The sequence below is a fragment of the Lycium barbarum genome, chromosome 8 (genome assembly GCF_019175385.1).
Source record: "Lycium barbarum isolate Lr01 chromosome 8, ASM1917538v2, whole genome shotgun sequence".
Taxonomy (NCBI): domain Eukaryota; kingdom Viridiplantae; phylum Streptophyta; class Magnoliopsida; order Solanales; family Solanaceae; genus Lycium; species Lycium barbarum.
Genome location: NC_083344.1, coordinates 1,390,611 through 1,413,625, shown reverse-complemented (window position 1 = coordinate 1,413,625; position 23,015 = coordinate 1,390,611). Strand labels below are relative to the sequence as shown.

General features: G+C 34.3%; 2 protein-coding genes and 1 long non-coding RNA gene across 6 annotated transcripts; all 3 read left to right on the top strand.

The window, feature by feature from the left end:
* Positions 1-384: 384 nt before the first annotated feature.
* On the top strand, positions 385-3,066 carry LOC132604916 (uncharacterized). Its single transcript, XR_009568930.1, has 3 exons — positions 385-559; positions 1,279-1,329; positions 2,703-3,066. It is a non-coding gene; the product is annotated as an uncharacterized LOC132604916 (long non-coding RNA).
* A 1,249-nt stretch (positions 3,067-4,315) lies between these two features.
* LOC132605632 (F-box/kelch-repeat protein SKIP30-like) lies at positions 4,316-9,949 on the top strand. Of its 3 annotated transcripts, none has more exons than XM_060318802.1 (2): positions 4,316-4,472; positions 8,181-9,949. In XM_060318802.1, the coding sequence occupies exon 2, from the start codon at positions 8,252-8,254 to the stop codon at positions 9,287-9,289; it is 1,038 nt and encodes a 345-aa protein (XP_060174785.1). In that variant the 5' UTR covers positions 4,316-4,472; positions 8,181-8,251; the 3' UTR covers positions 9,290-9,949. The 3 variants fall into 3 exon arrangements, with proteins under 3 accessions (XP_060174785.1, XP_060174786.1, XP_060174787.1); XM_060318803.1 differs by lacking the exon at positions 4,316-4,472 and adding an exon at positions 4,909-5,543; XM_060318804.1 differs by lacking the exon at positions 4,316-4,472 and adding an exon at positions 5,572-7,707.
* Positions 9,950-11,779: 1,830 nt separating this feature from the next.
* LOC132605630 (uncharacterized) lies at positions 11,780-21,079 on the top strand. Of its 2 annotated transcripts, none has more exons than XM_060318800.1 (10): positions 11,780-11,949; positions 14,115-14,279; positions 16,578-16,758; positions 17,408-17,464; positions 17,559-17,629; positions 18,535-18,613; positions 18,997-19,056; positions 19,691-19,794; positions 19,892-19,952; positions 20,536-21,079. In XM_060318800.1, the coding sequence occupies exons 1-10, from the start codon at positions 11,831-11,833 to the stop codon at positions 20,917-20,919; spliced, it is 1,281 nt and encodes a 426-aa protein (XP_060174783.1). In that variant the 5' UTR covers positions 11,780-11,830; the 3' UTR covers positions 20,920-21,079. The 2 variants fall into 2 exon arrangements, with proteins under 2 accessions (XP_060174783.1, XP_060174784.1); XM_060318801.1 differs by having other exon boundaries at positions 11,812-11,949; positions 14,120-14,279.
* Positions 21,080-23,015: the final 1,936 nt, after the last annotated feature.

Here is a 23,015-nt window from a genome sequence, read left to right as displayed (position 1 = left end):
GAAAAATCATATGAATCACATATGTGAAGTTAAACACAACTCAAGAAGGGCCCTTGGGCCAAATCAAAGTGGAAACCCTCCAAACGAATATTATTAAGAAAACGTTTTCGGGTGACCTGACTTCGAGGGGCAAACACGGTATTATAAGTTTGGAATTTGGAAACATACCACGAAATAGAAGTTGTAGATAATTGAATTATCTTTCCAACCATAGGTCGTGGGTTCCAAGGTGACGTCGGAATAAGGAGATATGGACGTTTTAAGGCAGAAAGGTCATTGGGCTAGGCCCAATCCGAGCCCAACCGGGTTAGGCCCATGACCCATGATTATATAAGTAAAATTTCAGCCTTTCCACCCTCATTTTCACACCTAAACACCCAGAAATTTCTGGAGGAAAGGAGAGAAAATATCTTAGAGATAAAAATCAATTTTTGACCAAAATCCGAGCCCCGAATTCCAAAGCTCATGAAGAGAAAAGTGTTGTACGACGCGTTGTCTTCAATTTGAGCTAAAGATCAACCAAGGAGGAGAGTGATAACGTGGTGGCTGAATTCTTAAGGTATGGATAAGGTTCCTTTTCATTGCTAACAAGTTTATTAAAGTTTTAACGGATTAGAATGGAAAAATAGCGATATAAATTCGTTTGTTGGCATTGTGAATTATGGAATGAGCTTTGAAGAGAATTTTGGATAAAAATAAATGTAGTTTTTATGTAATTATGGAAGTGAAGTTCTAAATGTGGATTATTATGTTAGTTGGTGGATTTGGAAGGATACTAATCCATATTGGCATGAAATATTGGTTGTTAAGTTGTTATAGGAAGTTTTGTGATTTTATGGAAGATTTATGTAATGATGAAAATGAAATTGTTAAGGTGCAAATTATGATTATTGTTGATGAAATTGGAAGATGGAAATGTGTTATGAATATGTATGTTGAAGATTAGAAGTTTCGGATGAATTATGGTTTTGGTGGAAAATTTGTATATTTTGTGAATATTTTGTAAAATGATATGAAAATGTTGGTATTGAATTGAAAATGTGAAGTTGGAATGAAAGTTGTTGCATTATTTGGAAAAGAAGACTATTTCTGTTAGAATGTGTTTCTAGTCAATTGTTGATGTTGTTGGTATGGCTGTTGCTAATTTGAGCCGAGTTAAATCTCGGGGATGTTGTATATATAGGGGAGATGCTGCCCAAATTTTTGTAGACAAGTATTGGTTAAGATTGAATTCTTAAAGTTTTATGATTTATATTTGGTAAATGTGACCAATTGTAGATTTTGGGCGAAACGGGATTTGAATTTGGAGAAGCGTAAGGAGCGAATAAGGTATGTAAAGCTTTACCTTTCCTTCTCTTGGCATGTCCTAGGTATGATAGGCTTTGATACGAGCCTCGGGGACGACTCTACTCTTCGGAATCTACGTTCGAATTTGCCCCTTTTTCATTCAGTAGAATTGAATTGAATATGTTATGAATAGTTAGAAAAGGTGCCTAAATGTATAGAAATTGCACAAATAGGACCCGACTACCTTAGAACTCTCACGGGTAACGTTATGAAGTGTAACATACGTAAATTATGTGCGCCACCTCAGTTGACCCGAGGTGGGCCCACTTTCCCGAATTTTTCTGATTTGTTTCGTTTGACTTATTTTGAAAAAAAAAATTCAAAGGAAAACTCTTGGTTACTCTTCTAACTACTATATGACATTCGTTTGACTCATTTTGTTAAGTCCCATAATATATTTTGAAACATGAAAATAATTTCAGAAAGCTTATTTTGACATATGTTGTTGTGATATCTGAAAGGCATACGCTATGACTACCGTTCAATCTCTTTTATATGATTTGCCGTCTAAGTTATGCTATCGAGATTCTGTAAATGTTTATATTTTGATATGTTAAAACAATCCCACAAGCTTTAATTTGATATAATCCCCTATGACATCCGAAAGGTACGTGCTATGATTATCGTCTGATTTCTTTCCTAAATGACCTGTCATTTGGATTATTCTGTCGAGTCTTTGTAAATATTTTATGATGCATAAGTTTCTCACTACTCCATTCGTGGATGCCTCAATGTTTCCTTCACTGATCCCGGACCAGGATATGTTATCACGCGTATTTCACTGCATTGTTCACCGTGCCTCGATGGTGAGGGGGCAGGTATACGTGTACATGGGTTGTGGAGTATGATGTGTCATGTACACTTATTCTGATATGCTATGATATGATATGATATGGCCATATGATATGCTATGATATGTGCACACTCTGATATGATATGATATGTTATGGAGCTATTTCCTAATCCGGAGTATGATGTGTTGTGGCGCCAGTGTCGGGGTGGCGACCATGTCTGTTCACCGAGTCCCATAATGGGGACCGGATATGGCATATGTTCTGACATGCATTATCTCTGCTTTATGAGTAAGCACTTTGATATCCCGGTTATGGTACTTACTTTCTGTACTTCTGACTCTGATTATAATTCCTTCTGTTGTACGTCTGTACTCTCGATCCCGATCATGATATTGTCTGTTATACTTCGGTACCTCCGATTTCGATACGTTTTCATCTGTCATATTTCTGGAATTCTGGACCTGATTATGATTCTGTTTATTGTACTTTATGCTTTACATACTCAGTACATATTTCGTACTGACCCCCTGTTCTTCGGGGGCTGCATTTCATGTCGCGCAGGTACACCCAGATGATATGAAGTTATTATAGAAGATGTTCCAGGAGTTGGCAGGCTCCATTTGTTCTCGGAGTGTTGCCGAGTCAGAGTTTGTATGTTATGATTTCTGGATTTATGTTAGAGACTTTGCAGACAGAGTCGTGGGTATTGGTTATCAGTCTGTAAGCGGCTCCATCAGCCGATATGTCATTCTGTGTTATGTAGTAAATTTTATATAATTACGGATTTTGCCTAAAATTGAGAACGATAAAAGATGGATTTCGAAAGCTTAATATGTATTTTACTTTTATCTGATTTTCAGCGTCTGAAAAAATTATGTGTGTAATAAGAATCTGTGGGTTCGCTCGGCTCCGGATATGGGGTCGGGTGCCCATCACTCTCTAGTGGAATTGGGATGTGACACCTTTCTCTCCCCCTCTCTGTAAAATCCTCTCTTGATTTTGCACCAAATTATTCTTTGGTGGTGATTTTAGTGGAAGTTGATGAAATTGATGATGATGGTTGATATTTTCGATAGTGGTTATGGTGCTGTTGTGATATTTGGTGATGAGTTTTGAAATAGGTGATGATGGTGTTGTGACTTTTGGTGGTGGAAGGTTTAGTAGTGGTGAAATTGGTATGATTTTGGAAGGGTGGGGTTTAGAGCGGTAGTGAAATTCACGGTGGTTGTGTACGGATTTAATACTGGATAGTGAAAAAGATTAAGTTGGTGAAGTTGTTGTAACATGGCGAATTTTGTTGTAGAGAATTGTGATATATAAAAAAAAAGAAGAAGTAGAAAGAATGGAGGGTGGGGCGTGAAGAAGAAGAGGGGTGTGTGCTGATGAAATGGACAAGAAGAGTTAAAAAAAAATAAGGAGGAGAGGCGGGTTTGAGTGGTGGGGGTGTTAGTGGTGAAATGGAGAAGAAAAGTTGAAAAAAATTATTTTTATTACTTCACTCGCCTATTTATTAATTATAATTTTTTTTGTCACATCAGCTTGTAGGGTGTAAATAAATTCAGTTTTTAAATGTTCGGACGTGTAATAGGTCATCTGTGTAGTTTGAGTGTGAACTCGACATTGGGTATAATTTAAGAGTAATTTAACGTATTTTACCAATAGAAAATCAAAAAAACTAATTTTAATAAGCATAACGAGGCAATATTAAATGAAATATGTTCTTTTCCACATATGTTTCAAACGTACTTACCCAACTTTTAAATTTGTAAAATTAAATAGGAGAGTTGGAGAAAATCTCAATTTTAATTGAAAGAATAAATTGAATCAAACTTTTTTTTTATTCACCCATCGCATACATGTGGGGTACACTAATATTCCATCTGCCTAAAGAATATGATCTTATTTTTGTATTAATTTATATCAAAAAGATTAATATAATTTTATATTTAAAAATAATTTAAAGCATAAATATCTACTGTTCTTTTTAGACCACGTTTTTTAAAAATATTCTTTTGTTTTTTTAAACTCTGTGTTAAATTAAATTGAAATATTTTTTTTTAAATGTATTAGTAGTATTATTGATTTTTTTCTTTTTATTAATTTTGTGTAGACACATAAATAAACCTTGTCTAATTCTTTTGTCACTGCACAAACCGGCAGCAAAAATATCTAAATTTCTAAAAAATTTAATTTTAATTTTAATTTGTTTTTATGTATTTGACAAAAGCCAAACAAATCTGTAAACTCACAGCAATTCTATTTGACAATATCTTCAAAGGGGTGACTTTTTATTTGGGGCTTTTCTCTTTAGTTATCTTCTTGTCTAAGCAGGTAAATACTTCTATCTATTTATTTTCAATTCCATTACAATCATTGTTTTGTTCTTTTGGATTATCACTACTTCATAGTTTAATTAGCACAAAATTCTATGCTGCTGTTGTTGTTGTTTTTTTTTTTTTTTTTTTTTTTTTAAAGATCGGTCCTTTCCTAAAATATGAAACACCCCAAGTTCTGTTCTTTTTGATAATTTCTAGCATAATTTTTTTTTTTTAATAAAGATTGGTTCTTTTTCAAAATATGAAAAACCCCAAGTTTTGTTCTTTTGGATTATTACTACTTCATAGTTTAATTAGCATAGTTTTTTTTTGATCGTTTCCTAAAATATGAAACACCCCAAGTTTTGTTCTTTTTGATAATTTCTAGCATAAAATTCTCTCTCTCTTTTTTTTTTTTTAGATATAAAGATTGGTTCTTTTTCAAAATAAGAAAAACCCCAAGTTTTGTTCTTTTGGATTATCACTACATTATAGTTTAATTAGCATAATTTTTTTTTTTGGTAAAGATTGGTTCTTTTTCAAAATTTGAAACACCCCAAGTTTTGTTCTTTTGGATTATTTCTACTTAATTGTAGAATTAGCATTAAATTCTGTTTTTCTTGTAAAGATTGATTCTTTTTCAAAATATGAAACACCCCAAGTATTGTTCTTTTGGATTCTTTTACTTTATGTTAAGTGTGGAGTTTCAATTTTAGGCACTCTTTCAGAGGGGTTTTTGTGATATTAAGATGGGATTTTCTTTTAGTTTGCTCAAAGGCTTTAATTTTCTAGTGGGGATGGTTATAATACTCCCGCCGTTTCAATTTGTTTGTCTGGTTTTGACTTGGCACGAGTTTAAGAAAGTAAAAAAGACTTTTGAATCTTGTGGTCTATATGAGTATCAAAGTGCCTTTTATCTTGTGGTCTTAAACATGACATGTGGAAGGTTTGAATCAAAGAGTTGCCAAAAAAGAAAGAGGCATTCTTTTTGAAACGGACTAAAAAGGGAAGTAAGACAAACAAATTGAAACGGAGGGAGTACTCTTTCTAAGCTCTTGTAGGCAGTGACGAATTACAGTGTAGAGAGGTAAAGCTTTATATGTATATCTTGAATCCTCTTGGCTTCTTCGTGTGTTTACTTCTTTATATTTTGACTCTCCTTAGTGAAAATCCTGGCTATGCAACTGCCTTGTAGGAGTAGAAAATGGTTGTTCGAACGCTGAGTTGGAGACTTAGGTGTTTACTTCTTTGGCATGTATCATATTCTTGCTCTTAAGTTTAAAAATCCTGGCTTTGCTACTGCTTTTATGAATAGAAAATGGTTGTTGGACCCAGAATTTTGGACACTCGCGTGTTTACTTTTTTGGCATGTATCATATTCTTGCTCTGAGGTTTTACTTCTTGGGCGTATACCATGCTCCTGCACAATCCTTTTTGCATCATCTAATTGCTTAGGCCAACTTGAAACTAACTTTAGTTTCTGTTGAGTTGTGAAATATGTTGCTCGGTCTCTGCAAAAAAGTAGACGTACCCATGTTGGATCCTTTAAAAATGCACTACTGTTGGAGAATCCAACATGCACCGGTCATCATTTTGAAGAGTCCGAGAAACATAAGCTGCGATTATACCTGTGTGTGCATGCATGATTTCTATAAGCTGTTTCCTGGGTTTGCCTTCCCTTCCAACCCATGTCTTCCCTTAATAAATGAGCACTTTATCCTGAAAAGTTACACAAGAAATAGGATTTGGTCTAGAGCAGTAATGGCCTCGGTGGTGTCATCATCATCTGCAATTCTGCATTGTCATCTATGATTTCTTTATTCATGATGTTGATAGTTTTGCAAGCAGACTGTTATTCCCTTCTTGACCCTTTTTCCCTATTGCATCTCACAGCTTAGGTTGCAATAGTTTGGTCAACACTTTATGTTAAGATGATGTATTCATCTTTGGGTTTTTAGTTATGCATTTACGCAATCAAGGTTTTGGTAAAATTCTATAATGCCAAAAGTTGTGCCTCCATCATGGCCTTTTTGAGGTTTAGGAATGCAGTGGCTTCACAGGATTCATGCTGAAACATCCTTCTTCACTAGGAATTTAAGGGGCCTGCTGGCTTTCCATGACTTACTTATAAGTCTTCTGTTATGGAATATGAGGTCAAGGAATCCCTTCAACGTCATACCAATTAATTTTTTATAATGGTGGTATACGGGGCCACAAAGGTCTGCGTACACTCCACCCTCCCTTGACCCCACTTGTGACAACACACTGGGTATGTCATTGTTGTTGTTGATATACGGGGCCCACTTGTGTGCACCTCAACTATTCCTCCAAATACCTGCTACCTACGACCAACACAAGTATCATATAATTCTGCTCACCGTGGCTTTAGGTAGATGGAAAGAAGTTACTTAGTGCTTTTTTTTTCTCCCTTGGATTTGAACCCTGCTCTCCAAGGTTTGCACCGACTTCATTGACTGCCAAGCCACCCCCTCGGATGCAGGGCTATGGCCAATTCTGCTTTCGTTTTCCATTTTTGCTAACTTTTCGGATGCAGGGCTATGGCCAATTCTGCTTTCTTTCTTCATTTTTTCCCAAAAAAAAAAGTTTTCAATTAGCTGCTTGCTTGGCTTCAAAGCTTTACCATTCTTCACTATGGTTAGTTTTCACTTCTTTACTAGAGTTTATATATCCACCTCCCAAGTACTCCCCTTGGACTTATTTGCTTGCAAGTGACGCTCGCTTAGTACAATCACCAAGTGCTTTTGTAACAGTTCTGTTTCTGGATATATATACAGTGTTACCTTATCGAAATAAAAAAACAATCTCCAAGTGCTGCAAATGCTCTGGTAGCGACAAGCCGTTAACTAGGACTTCCGACAAAACAAGGATGATTTTCCTTAAGTATATATTCCAAAGACCTCATGCATAAGGGACCATATTTGTAAATCTAAAGGGCATTATCCTGAACTACCACCTACGCTGGTCCAATATGTAGCCATCAAACTAATAGTCCATCATATTCTATCTGTATATGGACACGTATGTATTCTATTTTTAGGTATTGATGAGTTGAATTTATCATGGAGCAAGTTTTTTTTTTTTTTTTTTTTTTAAATAAAAATAAAAGAGAGGATTATTCATCTTGTTGTTTCTTTTTGCTAGACGGGTGTTTTTTAGCTTTTTGAATTGGAAGTTTCTAAATTTGATGTGAGCTTGGCATTTGCACATGTTACAATACTTACTACATAAAGGTAGGCCACTGTGGAACTTGTTTTTCTGTAATTCGTTTTACAATTTCAGTGCACTAGTTTGGCTGAGAAGAGATGGTGTCCTTTTCTATTTAGAAAAGTTTTACTTTGAATATGTAAAACGCTAGCAATTTACATTATGATTCTCTTTTTTCTAGAACTGTATGGATAATAATATTAGTTCTGTATTACTCCATCTGTCCCAGTTTATGTTAAGGTGTTTGATTGAGCACGAAGTTTAAGAATTAAAGGAAGACTTTTGAAATTTGTGGTCTAGGATAAGCCATAGATATTTATGTGGCTATCAATCATCTCATTAAGAATAAAATGGGAAGTTTAAAGTTAAATTATTACTAAATATAGAAAGGTGTCATTCTTTTTGGGACTAACTAATAAGGAATGAGTGTCACATAAATTAAGACAATGGGTGTAATTCATTTGTTTATCTGTCTAACTATTCAAATTGCATATTTCAGGTTGACGTCAACCAATAGTAGTGCACCACCATCATTATTTGCTGATAAAAATAGATGCGAGCTTGGTGGTTATGACTTCACTCATCGAAGGTCTTCCCGATGCTGTTGCCATTAGGTGCCTTGCACGGGTTCCATTCTACCTTCATCCGAAGTTAGAGCTAGTTTCCCATTCCTGGAGAGCCGCTATTCGAAGTACTGAACTATTTAAAGTGAGACACGAGATCAACTCGTCCGAAGAATTTTTATGCGTATCCGCATTTGAACCTGAAAACTTATGGCAGCTCTATGATCCGACGCACGACCTTTGGATTACTCTCCCTGTTCTTCCCTCAAACATCAGTCATTTCGCTCGATTTAGTGTTGTTTCTACTGCCGGAAAGTTGTTTGTTTTAGGTGGTGGAAGTGATGCTGTGGATCCGTTGACGGGCGACCAAGACGGAATTTTTGCAACTGACGAGGTCTGGTCGTATAATCCCGTAACCCGAGCATGGGGTCTGTGTGCATCTATGCTTGTCCCTCGTGCCATGTTTGCTTGTTGCGTGTTGGATGGGAAGATAGTTGTTGCAGGGGGTTTTACTAACCGCAGAAAGTCGATACACAATGCGGAAATCTATGATCCTGAGACGGATGTCTGGGTTCAATTACCCGATCTCCATCATGCGCACAATTCCGCATGTTCGGGAGTAGTTTTTGGCGGTAAAGTTCATGTCTTGCATAGAGGTTTGTCGACTATTCAGGTTTTGGAAAGTTTCAGGCAGGGTTGGATTGCTCACGAGTATTCTTGGCTTCAGGGCCCGATGACTGTCGTTAGGGAAAACCTTTATGTTATGAGCAATTGGTTTATTCATAAGCAGGAAGGAGAATCAAGGAGAGTGATTGTTTCAGCATCCGAGTTTCGTAGGAGAATTGGGTATGCTTTGATAGGGCTCGGAGATGATATTTATATAGTTGGAGGGGTTAATGGACCGGAGCACTGGAATTGTGACATCAAAGTGCTGCCTGATGTTGATGTCTTGACCCTTGGAAGTGAGAGGCCAGTGTGGCGTAAGGTTGCTCCAATGACGAGGTGCAGAGGTACAATTCTTGGCTGGACGCTGCTGAGAATTTAGGACATGCATAATGGGATGAAGTTCATCGCGGTGTCCTCAGATAAATGCTTGGAACAACGTCTGACACTAAAGGGGCTACAAGTGAACAGGAAAAGTGAATTGATATTTCAGAGTTACTTGGTACCAGTTATTGGTGGGGGTGGAAAATAGCTGGTGGAATTAGTCGAGGTACGTGCAAGCTGGCCCGAACACTATAGTTATGAGGAAAAAAAAAAGAGAATGAATTGAGATTTCTAATGGTGAATGGAAGCTGAGGGTAAGATGTTCCTTGCCTCGCCCTTATCTCCTCTGTCGTAGACTGAAGATGATGGGAATCCTATTTGAAACGATTTTTATGAGTTGTCTCAGCAGTGACTGACTCTATTTTATTAGCTATATGATTAGTGGCTTAGCTATTAGTTGTCTAAAAGTTACGGTAAATAAAATCCCGTGCCGGAATCAGGGAAGAAGTGAGATATTCTGTTTTCTTGCACCTTCCTTATCTATTGTGTAAATCCTATTGCTTTCAGTTGTTGGGTTATTAGGAGATTTTAACATGATGAATACATATATTTGCATTAAGGAGCACTATAGTGCTTATATTTTTGAGTTATATTTAGTCCGTGTAATTTGAGAATTGAGATTGAGTTTAAATGGAGTAATATGGTCAGTGACGATCCATACACCTGAATCCTACCGATGTTATAATTAGATTTAGATTAACTTGTTGTACTTGGTCACTTCAATCCTGTTGTGCTTGTTGAAGGGACACTTTTTGTTAACCGTTTGAAATTGAGATATAGTTATTGTTGTTATTGCTGTTGATTTTTACTCTTATCGGTGTAACATCGGTTATTTTCTCGAGATATCGGTTATAATGCATGTCATGTCCTAAACTGAGGAGATATCTTTGGACATTATAAAAGAGAAACAAAAGAAATATTGTTGTTCAATCGAACATTGAGTTGACATAACTCTGGAATTTGTAGTGCAGCCTATTAGTCACTACAACTTTTATAAGTGATTATTCCAATTTAACGAACTTTATCTTAAAATCCTTGACCCCCACACATTAAAAAAAAAAAGAGTTTTAACTTTTGGTGACCTATTTCAATGTGCATATAACAAGAATACTTTTAAAAGAAGTGGCTGCCACAAACTTTTGATAACCCGACTCGTGGAAAGTGAAATTATCTGGTAAATTAACACATTATAACCAGTTAAATTATAGGAGATATTAGGCGACATGTCAAACGTTTAGACTGTATTTATGATATATATCTATAGTTTCAAAAAATTATGAAACATAGCTATATTTTGGGTTTTGTAGCAAATACACAATGCACACACATAATTGTATACGCTGATAACGCTCTATCGCGCAATTTCAGTTGATACAACTGATACCCGTTGTCTGGTACAACTCATTTCCTAATACCCACCTAATTCATCAACCATAGCTATGTTTTGTAAATACGCAAATAATAGTTACATTTCGTAACTACACACTAAATTATAGTTATTTACCACATTATCACCGACGTAAATAATTCTCAATTTTTTTTTCCCAAAAAGAAGTCAGTATGGGCGGCAAGTTCTGGACTAGTGGACAACCCAGTCATTTGCACGATTGGCCTTCAAAGGCACTGGTCTTTAATTTTAGTCTCTTAAATTGTTAGTCATTAATCTTTGGCTTTCGCTAATACCTCGAGGTTTTGGGTTTGAATCTTGGTTTAGTTAAAAAAAAAAAAAAACGCAAGGCAAAGGTTTGTAGTAAAATTAGGCCTAAGGTTAAATTATTGCAAAAATTTCATAAATAACTATAGTTTAAAGAGTAATTACGAAACATAGTTATGATTGTTGTATCAAGCAGAGGATATGTATCAGGCGGCAAGTATAAGGTGGGTATTAGGCGGTTATCAGTTGGATTAGCTAAACTCATGTGTAAGAGTTCTATCAGCGCATACAATTATGCGTGTATATTGTGTATTTGCTACGAAACCCAAAACATATTTATTATTTTTTGAAATTATAACTATGTATCATAAATACAGTCTAAATATTTGCCATGTCACCTTATTTTTCTCTAACCTAGCATTTACCCATAGATTTAGGATCGGATTTTAAAAATTTATCTTCAATTATCTTGTTCAGCCACAAAATTTGATCTTCTTTTGAAAATTTACCTTCAAAACATTTTCAATTTCGGGAGTACTTTCATTATCACTCACAAAACTTCAAATTTATTTCAAGTAAAATGCATGTCCAAAAACAATTTCAAGTCTCAAAAATCACAACTTCAGAAAACTCAAATTTTTAATTTTCAAGTTTCAGTTTCAAAATCTATAATCAAACGGGAGCTAAATTATATTCATTGATACCTTAAATAATTTTAATTTTTTTTTTCAAAAAAAAACTTACATGGGCCGAAAGTCATGGACCACTAATTTGATCTGCAATAACCCATCAATTGGGCCGTCAAAAAATAACTAATTTAACTGACTACACAATCTGTATAAACCTACAACCTTAAACCCTAGAGACAAAAACTAAGGTTTTACAATGGATGATTGTGAAAACAAACATGAATCTGAGGTTGCTCCTGCCTTAATTGCACTTCATCCAACTCACCAATCTGTTGCTGTTGCTGTTGGTTCTAATCTACGTGTCTTTAATTTTCAGTAAGTTCATTATGCAAAAAATCAGTATATTTACTATACTTTTTTTTTAATGATAATTTGGTAAAACTTAGTACTTGTCCGTTTTAATTGTGACGACTTAGTTTGACTGGACACGAAATTTAAGATAAGAGTTACTCCCTCTAGATAAAAAAAAAAAGAGTTCACTTAGCCATTTCTAGACAAAAATAGGTAATTTGACTAAACTACCCTTAATTAAATAAGCATTGAGATTTAATATATAACACTTAATAGGGGAAAGTTTGGAAAGACGATGTTAATTATTTCTTGATTTGATGAGTGGATGCTTTTTCTGACTTAAGAAAAAAAGGCTAAGCGGATACTTTTTTTGAATAGGAAGGAGTATTTATGTACTACATGTGTCCCAATGAGATGTGTCCTGGTAAGCGAAAAACCACTAAATTCAGTACTTTTTATTCAATGATAATGTGTTCAAATAAATGTGCTCAAACTTAGTACTTGTTCATTTCAATTGTGTTGACTTAGTTTGACTAGACACGATATTTAAGAAAAAAGAGGTATTTTTTGTAAACTTGTGATCTTAAAACAGGAAATTTGGTACAATGAAAATTGTGAGTAATTGGAAAAGGAGTTTTTATTTTCAAAGTGAAAAATTGTATTTGGAAATTGAAGCTTGTTTTTGAATTTTTGTGAGTGATTTTGGAGTGAAAAAGGTGAAAACAACTTTTTGGTGTTTTTCAAAATTTCGGAATAGTTGAATTCCGGATTTTTACGGCCAAACATGATTTCTGGAATTCAACTTTGGAAAGACGTAAAAAAATAATCATGGCCAAACGGTTACTTAGTACTTGTCCATTTCAATGATGTTTACTTAGTTTGACCGGGCACAGAATTTAAGAAAATAGGGATTTTTGTTATTTTTGTGGTCTTGAAACGGGAAATTTGACGGGCCGTTTGGCCATGAAAATTGTGAGTATTTGGAAAGGAGTTTTCTATTTTCGAAGTGAAAAGTGGTATGGTGGAAACTGGAGTTGTGTTTGGCCATTAGTACAGATAGGAGTTGTTTTAGAATTTTTGTGAGTGATTTGGAGTGAAAAAGCGAAAACAACTTCTTGGCGTTTCTCAAATTCCGGATTTATGGCTCACTTAGCATTTGTCCATTTGAATGATGTTTGCGTAGTTTGACTGGGCACGGAGTTTAAGAAAAAAAGAGATTTTTGTAACTTGTGATCTTAAAACAGGAAATTTAAAGTGAAACTGTTTTCAAATACAAAAAGTTGTCATTTTTTTTTGTGATGGACTAATAATAGTACAAAATTGAACAGTGGATGTATAATATATACTATTAGAACCTCACAACTACATGTATGTAACTTGAGCAAATACCTTTAGTATTTTCCCGTCCCTGTACGTGAAAGTTCATTAGATCCACTACCTTTTTTATGATAATGTGTTCAAACTTAGTACTTGTCCATTTCAATTTGTGTGGTTTAGTTTGATTGGCTATCGAGTTTAAGAAAGGGACTTTAGTGACTTTGGTCTTAAAACAGCAAGTTTAAAGTTAAATTGGTTTCAAATATAAAAAGTGGTCATTATTTTTGTGACGGACTGATAATAGTACTGCAGAGTATCGAACAGAGGATGTAAAAAAAAATATAGCAAACTTTTCAACTGTATGTATATAACTCGAGCAAATACCTATAAAAGGAGAGCAGACTTGCTCTCCTTTTGATATAGATTTTAGAAAGGAGCTTTTGTAATACAGCATAAATGTGTTGTGGGCCCACCGCCCACGTCACGAGTTCGACACCTGATTATGCATTATGTTTGTTATTTAAGCGGAGAATGGTAGATGGCTGCGTCCCTTATTATGAGTTTTGAAGTTGAAACAACGTTTTGAGCTGTCATAAAAAAAGTTAAAAATTTTCATACATTTTAAAGAAATTTTTATAAAGATTTTACTAAAGATCAGATTTTTTTTTCTATGAAAGTTCTTTACAACAACAACTAAAGGAAAATTTTGTATATTTCTGATCAGTAATGGAAGTAATTGTTTATATAGGTTGGCACTTCTGGGCTTATGTTAATCTGTTTTCTCTTAAGATAAATTAGAGGGAATTTAACAACATTATCGAAGATTTGCACTTTACAGTCGGGTTATATTATACTCCATAATTTTGATGCAGAGAAGGTTGTGCAGTTTCATTGGTGGATGAGTCGGGAGCGCATATGCATAAAGATTCAATAAGAGCAATTCGTTATGGTGCTGAAGGCAAGCTCTTTGTATCTGCTGGAGATGACAAACTTGTAAAGATTTGGGTAACTGATTCTTGGCGGTGTATAAGTTCCGTGTAAGTTTCTGATGTTCAAATTTTGCTTTTGCTAAGGTGCGGTCCAGCAAAAAGTTCTCAATTTGCTTACAGTTTTTTTGAAAAATTGGCAGAAAGAATGATTTTCTATTACAGCTTAAGTGATACACGGGGCAGATAGCACCGGAGAAAACTGAACCAAATATTATTTGATGGGATCCTAACCCTATAAACATAGTTCAAAAGCACTCCTATGAAATGAAAGTTTAGTTACTTTTACACAATTCAAATAACGAGAGAATCTATATAAGTAAAATTTTACTCAATTTTAAGTTTCTAAATATTAGGAGTTCATACATTTATAGTTCAAATAAGGAAAGATTTAATAGTTAAACTTTTAGTTAATTTTAAAGTCCTAAATATTAGGAAAATAATTCAATGACAATTTTATCCAATGTGAGACCTATACTACATAAATTGTCGTTTAATTATTTTTCTAATATTTAGGACTTTGAAATTAACTAACATTTTATTTATTATCTTTCCTTATTTGAATTATATGAACTCCTAATATTTAAGAATTTAAAACCGAGTAAGATTTCACTTGTATAAATTTTTTCTTTATTTGAGTTGAGTAAAGTAACTATAACTCATTCTCGATGAGTGTTTCTGAACTATGTATATGGGTCAGGATCCCATTCAATAATGTTTGGTTCAGTTTTCCACGGTGTTAGTGTAGATCTTTGCCCCATGTTGTTACTTAAGCTATAATAGTAGTGATTCTCAGTTGTTCGAGATTTACAAACTTTTTTGCTTTGTTACTTTTCTTTTTTGTGAACATGTCTTGCATGAATGATTTTCTACTACAACTTAATTGATGACATAGGACAGAAGAAAATTGAACCAAATAATATTAGATGGGATCCTAACTCCATATACATAGGTCAAAAGCATTCATATGAAATGAAATGTACACAACTCAAATAAGGAGAGATTTTATAGTAGTAAAATTTTGCTCAATTTTAAATTTCTAAATATTACGAGTTTATACATATATAGGTCAAATAAGGAAAGATTTAATAGCTTAAATTTTAGTTGATTTCAAATTTCTAAATATTAGGAAAATAATTGAAATATAATTTTGTTCAATTTGAGGTACTATTATGAAAGTACGAAGGTCCAACAAGAATGTTGATCGACCTTTTCACCCTTTATAAAAATAGATGTCACATTGGACACAATTGTTATTTAATTATTTTTCTAATATTTAGGACTTTGAAATCAACTAACGATTTATCTATTAAATCTTTCCATATTTGAACTATATACGTGTATGGACTCCTAATATTTAGGATTTTAAAATCGAGTAAGATTTTACTTATATAAATTCTTTCCTTATTTGAGTTGCGTAAAGTAACTATGACTCCTTCCCAACGAGTGTTTTTGAACTATGTATATGGGGTTAGGATCTCATTCAATATTGTGTAGCAGCTCTAGCTTCAGTTTTATACGGTGTTAGTGTAGATCTTTGCCCCATGTCATTACTTAAGCTGTAATAACGGATAGAAATTCATCCAAGACAGGTTCCCTAAAAAATGAAAAGAAGAAAGCAAAATGAAAGATTTATTAGAACTATATTGCTACAATTGTTAACTAAATCTTGTAAAAAGTTTTAGATTTGTAAGTTCAAATAATATCCGATCATTTTGATTTGGTGATAGATTACAAAATTTTAAGTTCAACTGATATCTGATCACTTTGAAGTGGTAGATTATAAAGTTTTAAGTTCAACTGATTTGTGATCATTTTGAATTCGGTGATAGATTATTGATTCATCCATATGTGCCCTTCAAAATCTAGTGAAAATCCATATATCACGTACATGCATAATGAGTAGTATCAAGTTAAATGCTACTGTGAATAGATAATAATGTTCTATAGTTCTTGGATCAGAAAATCTTTTTATAAGTGGATATCCATTTAATATATAAATTGTTTTCCCCCCTGATAATTATTGATTCATTCATACGTGCCCTTCAAAATCACGTGAAAATCCATACATGACGTACATGCATAATGACTATTATCAAGTTAAATGCTACCGTGAATAGATAATAATGCTCTACAGTTCTTGCATCAGAAAATCTTTTTATAAGTGGATGTCTGTTTAATACGTGAACTGTTTTTTCCCCTGATAGTTATTGGTTGAACGGTCCACTGCAGAAATCTGCTCCTTTTCTCTGCCCTCCTCCCCCCGCCCCGCTTCCTTATGGTTTTTTGTTTGTTTTGGATTTTCGTCATTAGGAGTTAAAGTTTATCTAACTGCTATGGTTTTAATAGGTCATCCGAGAAGAGAGTTACTGCTGTTGCCATTAGTAATGATGGTCGTTTTGTATCTTTTGCGGATAAATTTGGTGTAATATATGCAGTTGAAATAGAAGCTTTTCATGAAAATCAAAGTTTGCCCAATAAGAAGGCAGTCCCAATTCTTGCCCACTACTGCAGTATCATTACTAGTCTGGTATTTTTCTTTTCTTTTCCTCTTCACTTGAATTGCTTTAGTTTTCTATGAATCTATTCCTAGTCTGGTGCATATCATATCACACTTTCTTTTCTTTAAACTAGATTGACCCCATAGTCAAGGCCTCTGGGTTTCAAAAGCTAATTGATTTTTCTCTAAGAGGTCGTTTGGTTTAGAAGCAAGTTATGCAAGGATTAGTAATTCAGAGATTATAATGTAAGAATTAGTAATATAGGGATTATAATGCAGGGACTGTAATATAAGGATTAGTTATCATTGGATGTTTTATTTATTGTACTAAAGTTATTATCTAATATTCTACTGTATATTTTAAAATATGTTTTGACTTTTTTATGAAAATAAATATTGGTTACTGCGTGAAGGGTTATTTTTGTCATATAGTTGCTTTAATTCATGTATTACTTATCCCTGCATTCTTTTCTACATTCTTGTCCGCATAATAATACAGAAGATTCCCACATAACTTATGTGGAAAAGCAAAATTGGAACCAAACATTATATAAATAATTCTAAGCTTTATGCGTAAGGAAACCAACATTGTATTAACAATATCAAAAAATTTATGTGGAGATTAGTTCTCCCACTACCTCCAACTGAATGTCACCTAAGTGAATTTTTCATTGTTCAGGAGTTTTCACCTGACGGACGGTACATTATTAGTGCTGATCGGGACTTCAAAATCCGAGTAATGTCATGCTTCCTATTAATCATGAATCCCAGTAAGATATCTTGATGATCTGCTTGCTAACATCAAAATTTCTTATGGCTCATAATTACAGGTCTCTGTGTTCCCGGAAAAGCCATCAGATGGAGCTCACGAGATTCAAAGCTTTTGCCTTGGCCATACAGAGTAAGAATTTCTTGAAATTCTGGTGGTGCTAAGTGCTGCTAACACCCTCAGTAGTAATAATCAAGCTGGTGCAGAACAGTCTTTTCTGATAAATGTTGGTTATATTGCTAAAATTGGTAAAATCTAGTGACCGTTTTCTTTCTATTACTGATAAAAGCCAATTTTGACATTTGAACAGGGTACTTGACCAAAAGAAGGAGAAAACATTTTGACCAGGATGATTTAGATCGTCTTTTTGTGTCCTTCAACTTAGTACATGTGAAATATCTGTGTCATGCCTAATAGTGAGTTAATGGAGCATATTTATGTATATTTGCGGAATTTATTCTCCTTTTATATGTTTGGTAGCTCCGCTTGGTTAAGTATTGGATGCACTAGAAATGATTGCATTTAATAAAGCACATTGTTGACATCGATTAAGCTGGCTCAAAAATTACTAACTAGTCCAGATTTTTCAAATATCAGTGTATAGTTCTCCGATCTTAAGAAGAAATTGATGGATTGATATTTGTGATATCATGTATTGTTGTTTCACAAACTACCATATCTAAACTTCGCAAAAATGTAGGTGTTTTTGGGTTGTATTCCAAATAATAACAATTTTTTGCCAATTAGATGGACTCAGTGAGCTATTTTAAGGCCTTAAAAAGGCGAGCATGTAATATTTGCTAGTGTTATCTGTATTTCTCTTTTGGTGCCTGTGCTGACTATTATATTGTTTTATTAAAGATGCATTTTATTGCCTTCCAGCCAACAACTGTTGCTTAAATCCCCACCCATACCCCGAAATAAAAGAGAGATGAAAACCTTTGTTTTGATTGTTTCGACTTCAACTTGCATATTCAGAGTAGGAAATTCTCTGATTATGATGGCCATGGGCTCATTTGTTACGTCTTGATTGTCAGGTTTGTTACCTGCCTTGCCTTCATAAGCAGCAAGGATTCCCAGCAGTGGTATTTACTTTCTGGAGGTGGTGATTCAACTGTGAGTAAATTTTCTAAAATGATTTAATTTTTTGACTTCACTCAAATTACCTTTTTGCGCCTTTAAGAACCCATTTGGAAGAGTTAAACAAATGCCATCCTCAGGATTTGGCTATTCATTTTATCTCTGTTAAACACAAGCTTGTGACCTAACAGCTAGAAGGCTAAACAGATTTATTGACGTAAAGTACAAAAAGGAATTAATTACTAAACAAATACCTTAATAGAATTATGTGATCAAGTAATTTCATTTTTGTTTTTTTTTTTGTTTTTTTTGACAAGTCTAATTTCATATTCATTTTTATCGACCTTGAAGCATATAATATAAGGAATGATAGTATCATTTCAACCCTTTTGCTCTTTTTGTCTTTTTCTTTTTTCCAGGTACGCTTGTGGGACTTCTCTTGCGGTTCTCTTCTTGATACCTGTCATGTTGGATCAGAGGTAAGTTTATCTCTTTTGGACATAGATATTTGATAAATTTATCTTAATTTCCTCTCTCCCATCACATTAAAAAATTGGCTGATTGAATCTCTCGCTGGGAAATAAAATTGGCAACTCCTGGTCTTTAGAAATATGATATGACTGATTTTCAATCCACAAGCATGTGGTGACCGTGAAATAGGGCGTGAACTGATCTAATCTAATCTTTTCTTGTACCATTTCCTTTTATGTAGCCCAAATTGGCCCATGAGAGATCTTTATCAAAATATTTTCAAAAAGACATTTTGTTGTTTGATATGTTATATGTAGCCATAATAAAGACTAAAAAATAGTTTTATTAAGTACTAAAATTTTTTAGAAAAGAACAAACAAAGAAATTAAAACTCTTAAGAATTGGGTGGGTTGGGTTATGACCACCTTTAGCTCATTTCAGCCCAAGTAACTTTTGGGTGGGTCACTTTTATTAACTTAGCCCATTTGACCCCCTTAGTAGTGACAATGAAATAGGGCGTGAACTGATCTAACTTTTTTTGTTCCATTTCCTTTCTTCCTCTACCTTTTAGTGTTGAAATGAGAAAGTGTATTTGAGCTTTCATGTTCAGCTTAGTTCTTAATTTTCTCTACAATGGTGAAGACAGGACTATTACAGTCAGAAGAAAGAATAGATGACAGCTTGCTGGCTGTCACCGATCTCTGCGCCACTCCTGGTGGATCATTAATCGCGGTGGCCATTCAGAGGTAAATCTCTTGTTATGTCCACATGATGCCTTTTCATCCTTACAGCCTGTTTCAATTTGTAACTTGAATCGTGATACTTTTCACTTTTGTATTGTAGCTTGGCAGGAGTAATGCTTTTGAGTTGCAACCTTTCAGCTAGATCTCTCCAATTTGCAAGAGTGCGTTCCGTTACTTTCTCAGAATCATGGAAATCTAAACCCTGCATGACCAAGCTTCTGCAAAGCCAAAAGTGCTTATTTGTTTTTCAAAAGTTCTTATTTTAGAAAGTTGAGGTGGTTGACCAAGCTTTTAAAGAGAAAAGAAGTGTTTTCGAGTAGTAGCAGAATCTGTGTTTCAGAAGCTTAAAAAAAAAAAAAAGGTAGTTTTTTCCCCAAAGCACTTTTGGAACATTGGCCAAGCACAAACTACTGCTTTAATATTAGCAAAAGTGTTTTTCAAATTGATTAGTCAAGCACAAACCGCTGCTCTCCAAAAGTACGTTTTTGATAAGTACCTCTTAAAAAAAGCACTTTTCAAAATAAGCAGATTTTGGAAGCTTGACCAAATAGCCTAATTAGATTTTGTGTCGTTCAAAGTTACAATGGCCAATGCTGTACCCCAAAAAAAAAAAAAATTACAGCAGCCAATATCACGTGGAAATGTTATATGATTCTGCTTGACAATGTTATACTTTTTGTTTAATGCGGGGAATTAGTAAGTATTTGTATTTGTTTAACCTTTTCCCTTGGATGTAAATTGCAGGTGGTTCCAATTCCTGGGGAGACTTTTATTCCCACGAGCTTAGCAGCCGGCTCTTCATCGAAGCAATTGTGGATGGTCATGGGTGCATCGACTCTGTGTGCTTCCGATTCAGCACCTTTAGCTCGTGTGAAGGTTCTCGATGGTTTCTGTGAGAGCAAAGAGCAAGAGACACGTGCATTAGAAGATACAGATATACAAGGTGGCGAACAACTCCTTCAAACGTTGCAAGGGAGTTCGTTCATTGAGAAAGATGCGTTATCGACAGCTGCAGAAGCGGTAAAAACAGCAATGTGTAATCTATTAATAAAGAAGCAGTACCCTTCAGAAAATCGAGAGTTTAGAAAGAGAGGGAGGAACGACAAGAAAGTAAATAAGAAAAAATGACCTTAGTCGGCAAAGTTACTTGGTATCTGTACTGGGGAGGAGGTTAGCAGAATATCTCAGATTTTGCTGTGATGTTTTTTTTTAAACTGGTTGCTTTATTCACTATTTGTGATATGATGCTGTCTTCATTGTTTCAATGGTGGCTACTATAATTTACAAAGCGTTCACCCTCCTTGTAACTTGTTTTAATTATTTACCTTGCATTAGTTCTGGTTCTTTGCTGTAGCTAATTGTGGTGCTCTTGACATAGCATATAAGTTAAAAGCCTATTTCTGTCTTTTTTCGACATTGATATGCCTTGTTTGAAATTACATTCATTTTTTTTTTATTGGTGTACATGATTTAGCGACGAGGTACTTATCTTTCATCTTCAACGGAAATTTAAGCATAGCCCCACAATTAAGTAATTACATAGCTTAATAATTAGACAGTATTGTCGTTCACATCTTAAGCTATTATGATTTGTTTTCAGTGGAATCAAAGGTCAAAATCGATAAAAAGGCAAATAAGAACTGATTGTAAATTGTACATGGTTGGATTTGAGTTGGTTTTCTCTTGAAAAAGAACCAAACAACATGGTATAGGGATATTAATGGTTCGGTTTGTGTCAATTCTCTCTTAAATTTGTTAATTTATTTATAAATTAAATCGAATTGATGTAAAGTCGGTTTATTTTTCTAAATGTTATTTTCTTTTTCAAGTTTCTTAATCACATTAGTGGGTGCATGTTAATGTGGGGTTTCTTAAATATAATATGAAATTAAATTTTAGAAAAAATATCTCTAAACTATTAAAAGTGGAACAATTATGTCATCCATTTGCTTTTTGGACAAAAATGCCTTTGTCTTTAGCAAAGTGGAGCAATACGCCCCTGAACTAATAAATCAATTATTATTTTATGTTAATTTACTTATGATATAAAGTATGTTAGTGGAGAGGGTCATATCTTCTGCACTTGGACAAGTGAGGGATGACTCAGTGGTTAGGCATCTCCATCCACGATCGGTAGGTTTTGGGTTCGAGTCACACTGGAGGGGAAGTGTGGAAACACTATAAATCCTCCTAAATGGGGTGAAAAAAAAAAAAAATCTTCTGCACTTGGCTAACGACAAAGGCATTATTGCCCCTACAAAGCAAACGGATGACATAATTGTTCTACTTCAAATAGTTCAGGATTATATGCTCCAATTGACTAATATTAAGGGTATTGTTGTGAACTGGAAGTTCCCACATCGCTCGCACACGGGATTGTGTGCGTGCTTATAAGCAGGGCCTGAAGCCTTTACTTGTAGACGCGTTTTAAAGCCGTGAGGGGCTGAGGCTCCAAAGCGGACAATATCTACAAGCTGTTTATAACACGTTATCAGCACGATGCTCGCGATGGGAGGGTGTGTTGTGAACTGGAAGTTCGCACATCGCTCGCACACGGGATTGTGTGCGTGCTTATAAGCAGGGCCTGAAGCCTTTACTTGTAGACGCGTTTTAAAGCCGTGAGGGGTTGAGACTCCAAAGCGGACAATATCTACAAGCTGTTTATAACAGGTATTAAATTATTGTACTAAAAACAAATGGAGAGTATAATTACCATATTTTCAATAATTCAGATGCACTTTAGCTCTTTTTCGCATCATATATATAGTTGAACTAGTAAATTTGTTGTTTCTTATTATAAATGATAAAATGATTTAATACTCCCTCCATCCCATATTATTTGGCCACGTTACTAAAAATATATGTCCCAAATTACTTGTCCATTTACAAAATCAAGATAAAATTAATTAAATCTTTCTCATCTTACTCTTAGTATTAAATATTCTTGAAAATAGTCAATATTGATTAGAATGTATTTATTGAAAATAGTCAATATTTATAATTTTTTAAGGGGTGTGCAAAAGGGAAAGTGATCAAGTAATATGAGATGGAGGGACTAATAGTTAAAAAAAGTTTCATGCGGTGTTAAAAACTGTGAAAAAATAAATTTAGCTAATATTGTCAATGGAATATTACTCCCTCCGTTCACTTTTACTTATCCACTATTCCTAAAACAGATTTTGATTTTTACTTGTCATTTTTCACATATCAAGATAAGACAAATT

Coding starts and splice junctions, on each gene's coding strand:
- LOC132605632 (XM_060318802.1), top strand. CDS start 8,252: ATGACTTCACTCATCGAAGGTCTTCCCGATGCTGTTGCCATTAGGTGC.
- LOC132605630 (XM_060318800.1), top strand. CDS start 11,831: ATGGATGATTGTGAAAACAAACATGAATCTGAGGTTGCTCCTGCCTTA. Junction 17,465..17,558: donor ATCGGGACTTCAAAATCCGA/GTAATGTCATGC, acceptor TCATAATTACAG/GTCTCTGTGTTCCCGGAAAA. Junction 19,953..20,535: donor GATCTCTCCAATTTGCAAGA/GTGCGTTCCGTT, acceptor TGTAAATTGCAG/GTGGTTCCAATTCCTGGGGA.